A 7,424-nucleotide genomic window follows, 5' to 3' on the forward strand; every position below is an offset into this window, starting at 1 on the left:
CGGTGCGCGCCCTGAAGGCCCGCTCCCACCCCTGCGTCCGGTTCTCGTCCGTTGCTTCGCCCCACCCCACACACCTCTGCCCGGGACCCATTTAGGAGGCGGGGCCGAGGCGCCGCTCAGTCGGAGCCGCGAGCACGAGCGCGTGCCTACGACAGCGCGTGCCAGCCCGGTCGCGAGGAGACCCCGCCTTCCCGTCCCGCCCCCGCCGGCCTCACGTCCTCCGACTACTCACTGGTCGCTGAGAACGCGGGCACCCTCCCGCTGAGAAGCCATGGAGGTTCCCGGTAGCCTGTGCAAGAAAGTCAAGCTGAGCAATAACGCGCAGAACTGGGTGAGTCGGAGCAGAGGTGCGGAGGAGGCTCTGGGAGGCTCCGGCTGCAGCTTGTTTCGTAGCCGCTGCCTCCCTTCCGCCTCCTCTGTATCCTCCCTGGAGAATTGTGGGTGGTACCCGAGGACGCGGCGCCTTCCACCTGGGGCGGTGGGTTGTGCCGGGTGGAGTGGCGCGGCGGGGGCGGGGGTCCGATCCAGGGTCCGTGGGAAGAACTCCCCCTTCTCCAGCTCCTCGCCTCGGAGGAGACCTCGAGGACGCTCTTTCGGCAGTGAGCTGGCGGCTGCTGAAACCTGCATCCCTCGAGGGGGAGCTGCCCGCATCACCCTCCAGAAGGTCTGCGGAGGAGGCAGAGGGAGGCGTCTTTGGTACGTTTCCTGGTTTTTCTTGGCTCTGCCAGTGCAGTGAGCCCAGGTTTGGGTCCATCTCCACGTCTTGCCATTTCTGACTTTCAGCGTGAAGGGAGAGTACCCAACAATGCGGCCATTCATGAGCTGAGACTGCCCTGAACTGAGGTTCTTTGTGATTCGGTGTTAAATCGGAATATCCAGCAAATAACATGGAAACAGTAAAGTGTGGGGAAACTAATGGTTTATAACGTTTAGCAAGGACTGCCAGTTTGCTTTGATGGTTAAGCAACCTCGGAAGGTTGCTTGCTTCCTTAATAATTCTTGGTAAGAAACAGCCTTAAGCTAAGATTTTGTAAGTGTGGAGGGGGTGGGGTGGAGCAGGTGATGTCCAGCTCTGGAAGCCGGAAAGATACTGGTTTTAAGTTTGGGTGGAAATTTTTATTTCACAGTACAGCAAGATCATGAGGTTTAAATGTAGCCTTGTAAATCGTCATTACCCTTGGTGAGTCAAAGAAAAAAAAGCCATTTCAGACAAATGTTCAAGTCATTAATTTACCACATCTGTTGTTACCAAGTATTCTCACCCGATTCCTTTCCCCTCTTAGTTATTTAACTCTTTCTTAGGTGATAAGGACGGAGAAGAGATAAAAGGGGAATTAGACCATTGGAAAGAGCGCTGGACTAGCGGCCTGGTCTCTGGTTCCAGCTTTGCTGTGTAGTAGTTGTGTGATCCTGAGTAAAAACCCTCCACTTCTTTAAACCTCAGCTGACTTAAAGGTATAGTAGTGGTACTTCACTGGAGAGTTTTGAGGAGTAAAGAAGATAATGACTTGGAGAGTGCAGTGATAACACTGCTGTGAAACTATTGATACTGCCTCTGTTACCTTGAGGTGTTTCGTGGTTAGGGAAATACGGTTGGCTGAATTAGGGTATTTACATGTCATTTCAGCTACACTGTCTGTAACTCATTTACTGTTCCATTTGCCAAATAAGTGCGTGTTCTTTGTAGAGGCACGTGCTACTCACGGGGAAGGTGAGAAATGAGGGACTCAGTGCTTGCCTTCCAGTTGTTCAGGGCCTGGTTGGGATTGTGATTGGCGTTTGCCGGATGATGACTATATCATTATAAACCCCAGTGAGTGGGGTAAGACAGCTGTTTTATCACAGTTTAGAGGGGAGATTAGTTTAGTCTGGGTGTGATGGAGAAGTGTGCTCAGATTTTTGAGGCAGAGGGGAACTGTATGAATAAGGTCTAATAATAATAATAATTTATATTATTTATAATAATATATAATAATATTATTATTATAAATAATAATTACCATTATTTACTCCAGGAACAATGAAGAGACCTGTTTAACCACTCTGGAGGGTTTTTGTTGACTTGGAGATAAGATTGAATGAGGAGGATGGGGCTAGGTTGTATAGTTGTTAATGTTTGGTTGCTGAGTTGAGACTAGATTCTGTGAGAGATTTTGGATGAGGCTAGAATTTTTAATTTTCAGGGCCTTGTAAATCTTTCTTTGCTCCAGTAGGGAACACCCATCATCTTTTCCTCTCACATACATCAACTGATAGGGACACGTGTAGCGAATCCAGACACCTTTAAAGTTCCCATCACATGATGAAATTGGTATTCCAGGAAGACAGGTCTGCTAAAGAAATTAGACACTGTTAGAGCCCGGATGTAGAAGTTCTGGAGAACAAACAGGGTTATAGTAAGGTTTAAATGAATTAATAGACTTGAGGAATGCCTGGTACATGAGCACCGGTTAAGGTCTTTGTCTTGTTACTGCTATTAATTCATACAGTTGTGAGGGTGCAGAGTACTGGGCTAAGGTGGTAGTGGAAAAGCAGCATAGATGCGTTAAGAGCATTCAAGGTTGAGTAAGAAGGACCTGACAAGAGTTAGGGAACGAAAGAGGGAGACGTATTAAAAGAGGATCCTGAGGTTTTAATCCTGCGAAATGAGGAGAAAAGTGGCATGCAGGGAATTTGGGAAGTAGGTTAAGGGCTGGAGTGATGGTGATAATAGTTAAACACTGAAGGAAAGTACTATGTGCTGGAGACAGTTTGAAATTTTTTACCTAAATTAACTTATTGCATTTCTGTACCATTTTTGAGGTGGGTATCATGAGAGACAGTGGTTTAAAGCAAGGACCCTGGAACTGACTGCCTGGACTCGAACCTGGGCTTCACTATTTACTAACCGTGTCACCTTTAGGTAGTCACTTAATTTCTCTGTGCCGGTTTGCTCATCTGTAAAATGGGGGTGATGGCCTCACAGGGATATTGTGAAGATTAAAGGAGTTAATATATGAAAAATGCTTAGAACAGTGTCTGGCGTATTGTAAGTGTTGTGTGTGTGTTAGCTGTTACAGTCTGAGTATTATGCGTGTTAGCTGTTATTGTTAGTTATCCTCTTTATTCCAATTAGTATCTCCATTTTATTGATGAAGAAGCTGAGGCACAGAGATGTCATAGAGCTTGTAAAAGGGGGACCCAATATTAAGTATGCTGCATGTAAGGGACAGATGGCCTTAGTAGAGATAGTCTGTAGAACAAGGCTATCCAATAGAAATATAACGTGAGCCACATAATGTAATTTAAATTTTTCTAGAGGTCATAGTAAAAAAAAAAAAAAAGTAAAAGGAACAGGTTGAAATAAATTTTAATATTTATTTAACCTAGTATAGCTAAAGTACTGTCATCTCAATATAAAAATGAGTTTAATACTATCATAATCAATATAAAATTATTAAAAAATATACATAAGTATATATTTTAACTTAGCACACATCTCACTTCAGACTAACCACATTTTATTTATTTGTTTATTTTTAATTAACAACTTTATTGTAGTATAATTGCTTTACAGTGTTGTGTCTCTGCTGTATAACAGAGTGAATCAGCTGTATGTATACATATATCCCCATGTCCTCTCCCTCTTGCGTCTTCCTCCCACCCTCCCTATCCCACCCTTCTAGGTGGTCACAAAGCACCGAGCTGATCTCCTTGTGCTATGCAGCTGCTTCCCACTAGCTATCTATTTTACATTTAATAACCACATTTTAAAAACTCAGTCGGGACCTGTGGACAGCACAGCTATAGGGATTGAGTTAGGTTAAGGTCGAAAATAAAGATTTGATGGTTAAATTCGAGTTAGAGAATATACTAGAGAGAAGGGAGGTGTCTCCATGTACCTACAAAAATAGTAAAGAAAATCAAGAATGAACATGCCCCTTTAGCCTCCTCTTATCTCAGTCTGACGAAACATCAGGTGTAATGAGTATCATTTAACATCTGATTGAACCTTTCTCCATTGGGACCGGTTTTCATCTGCCTTCCGTAAAACATTTCAAACTGTGTGTTAGCTGGCCCTCAGTTCAGACCCAGGTGTGACTACCTATTTTGTAGACTCATGTTGGGTCAAATCCCTTGCTTGGACCCGCTTTACAGTGGAGCTCTACCCTACTACCCACAGAGTAGTCTGAGATCTAGCATTGCCGTTCGGAAGCACATACGACAATCTCATTCTGGTGTGCCGTTCCATTCCCCTCTCTCCTCCACGCCCCAAATTCCCATAGCTCCGTATCTCCAGCACCAACTGTCTTTCTATACCTTACATCCTCAGGGTTTTACACAAGCCTTTCCTTCTGCCCTGATGCCTGTTGACCTTTATCACTTGTGGAAGTCTTAAGAGCCTCGGGCTCCTGTACTGAAACTGTGGTCTCCTGTGTCCACACACTGTTGCACATAGGCTGAATTCTTTGTGCACCTCTGTGTTATGTTGCACTCTGCTGTTATCGTTTATCATGTAATCATATTTCGTTATAGAGGTTTTGCGTCTACACGGAGCTTTTCCTTATATAACAGGACGGGGATAAGGGTTAGGGTGCTGAGTAGGCTTGGGTACTTCTGTTATTAAAAGTCTTAGATAACTTACTAGTAACTTAGCACAGCTTAAGTAAGAGAATAAGCTCCATATGTGGTAGAATTAAAATTATAGTTTTGTCACTTACTACCTGTGTGATCTTGGGCATGTTGCCTAACTCCTCCGTGCCTCACTGTCTTCAAATGTAATAATGTGGATAATGAAACATAGCTTGTAGTGGAGCTCATAGGGCATATCTCATAGGGTTATAATGAGGTTTCAGTTATTTAATACATTTAAAGCACTCTAGTGCTGGCACATGAGCACTATTTAAGGTGTTCTTATTTATGAATTCATCGAATATTTGACACCTGCTTTGTGTGTGCCTGTGTTCCAGGTGCTGGGGATGCAGTGGTAAAAAGATAGCAAAGGGTCCTGCTCTCATGGATATTACATTCTACCTGGGAGAGCGTTAATCGAAAAGCAAATAAATGAATGAGTTATTTTTCCTTTTTATCAGTTCTACCTTTTCTGAACAATTTGTCCCTCATACTGTTCGATGCCTTTCATAGAAGGCCAGTAGCCCATTCTGGATTTGGGGGAAGACTGAGGTGGTCCAAAAATGAAGCAAGCATGCAGAAATGGAACACACAGCATATGGAAAGCCATATATTCCTCCTTCAGAGCATTGGCCTGGCTGTGTGCAGGGGCAGCTACTGAGTTTCCTTCCCTGGAAGCTAGGGAGATACTGCTGGGAAAGTTGCCTAAATGAGAAGGAGGACTGGACTTCTACCAAGAATGCACTCCGTGTTGACTGACAGCAAGAACGGGAAGAATGACAGCAGGGTCTGGATCCGCATGGTCCAATCTGGTAGCCACTAGCCACCTGTGGCAACTTAAATTTAGTTAAACTAAGATGAAACGTTCCGTGTTTCAAGTGCTACATTTCCATTGGAAGCTCGTGGCCACTGTATTGGACTGTGCAGTATAGAACATTTTCATCATCTCAGAAAGTTATACTGGACAGGTCTAGATAGTAACTTTGGGATGGCTGCTGACATTTTTTCCTACTTATGTGTGTATTTCTGTACTCGTGTATTTGTTCTTACTTTCTTCCCCGGGGAAGGAAGTTTCGAGAGATGGTAGCAACTTTGGAATCACGGTTTTGGGCAATTCTGTAGTCCTGGCTCCAGCAGGGTACCCAGCTGTCAGCCTCCCCTTTAGCATAGTGGCTTCTCTAAAGTTGAAATATGAAATAAGCTTCCCCAACTTGGCTCTATTACATTGACCTTTGAGGAGTAGTTTTCTTCTCCAGTGATTTTCAACCAGGTAAAAATTTACTTCCCCCAGGAGGGTGTTTGGAAAATATCTGGAGACATTTTTGGTTGTTATATTTGTGTGTGTGTGTAGGGGGGGTTGCTTCTGACATCTCTTGGGTAGAGGCCAGGGATGCTGCTACAAATCCTGCAGTGCACAGTCCCCACAGCAAAGCATTATCGTTAATGCGGAGGCCCAAAAGTCATTAATGCTGAGGTTGAGAAACCCTGTTCTATTCTTTGCTTTGAGTAAGAAAAAGGGGAAATAAATTAGGTAACTCTGAAATGCAAAACTAGTAATTTAAAATAAAATCCGGTACTAGTGTTTTCTTTTCCACCAGCTAGGATGTTACCATCTTTTGCTCTGAGATGGATCAATTACCCATAGCATACCAACAACAAAACAGTAAGATCCAACCCTGAATTGTTTTGAAAGTGAATTACTAAGTAATTTGTTCAAATGAAGAGACTGGTTTTTGTTTTGTTTTGTTTTGTTTTTTTGCTTGTTGTATTTTTTTGGTATTTACCTAAGTGGTAATTATTTCCGTGAAATATCCTTTCCTAAGGACACAGTTCTCTACCAAGTAGGTTTTAGCTGAGTAAACAGTGGAAAAATTGGACACTACATATAGAAATCCAGTTAAATGACTGCAGCCATTGTTTTTTTTCTTCTCTGTAGTTTCTTTGATGGTTGCGTCCCTTCCCTCTGTCTTTATCTCTCATATGTTTAAGTGTTCAGTTCATTGTATTTTTAGTATATTTACAGTTTTATAACCATCACCAATATCTACTTTTAACATTTTCATCACCCCAAAAAGAAACCCTGTACCCATTAGCAGTCATTCCCTATCCTTCCCCTTTCCCCCTCTGTAGCACCTGCCAACCAATAATCTACTTTTTGTCTCTGGATTTCCCTATTCTAGACTCTCCTGTAAATGTAATGATATAATATATTGCCTTTAGTGTCTAACTTCTTTAACTTAGAATAATGTTTTCAAGGTTCATCCATGTTGTAGCATGTATCAATACTTCATTCCTTTATATGGTTGAATAATATTATGTTTTATGGGTGTATCACATTTTGCTTATCCTTTCATTAGTTGATGAACATTTGAGTTGTTTCTCCTCTTCAGTTGCTATGAATAATGCTGCTGTGAACATTCATGTACAGTAAGTCTCCTACATATGAACGAGTTCTGTTCCGAGAGCGCATTTATAAGTCCAATTTGTTCGTAGGTCCAACAAAGTTAGCCTAGGTACTCAACTAACACAGCCGGCTATATGGTACTGTACCGTAATAGGTTTATATACTTTTCACAAAAATAATAAATAAAAAACAAACACAAGAAATAAAACATTTTTAATCTTACAGTACAGTACCTTGAAAAGTACAGTACAGTACTAGCTACATCACTGCTGCTTTTATGCTTGCTTCTGGACATCCTAGGCTTGAAATAAAGATACTGTACTACTGTACTCTATACATTATTGTACAGTAAAGTACACAAAAGCACAACCACTTGTAGAGGACACATCCCCATCATGTATGTAGGGAA

General features: G+C 42.5%; 1 protein-coding gene across 1 annotated transcript in view; it reads left to right on the forward strand.

The window, feature by feature from the left end:
• Positions 1-195: 195 nt before the first annotated feature.
• The window catches only part of PAPSS1 (3'-phosphoadenosine 5'-phosphosulfate synthase 1), a 109,297-nt gene continuing 102,068 nt past the window's right edge, over positions 196-7,424 (forward strand). The window contains 1 exon segment of the mRNA XM_007472394.1: positions 196-331. Within this exon segment, the coding sequence (XP_007472456.1) occupies positions 272-331 (60 nt within the window). The 5' untranslated portion in view covers positions 196-271.

Source organism: Lipotes vexillifer, unplaced genomic scaffold (genome assembly GCF_000442215.2).
Source record: "Lipotes vexillifer unplaced genomic scaffold, Lipotes_vexillifer_v1.1 scaffold22, whole genome shotgun sequence".
Lineage (NCBI taxonomy): Eukaryota > Metazoa > Chordata > Mammalia > Artiodactyla > Lipotidae > Lipotes > Lipotes vexillifer.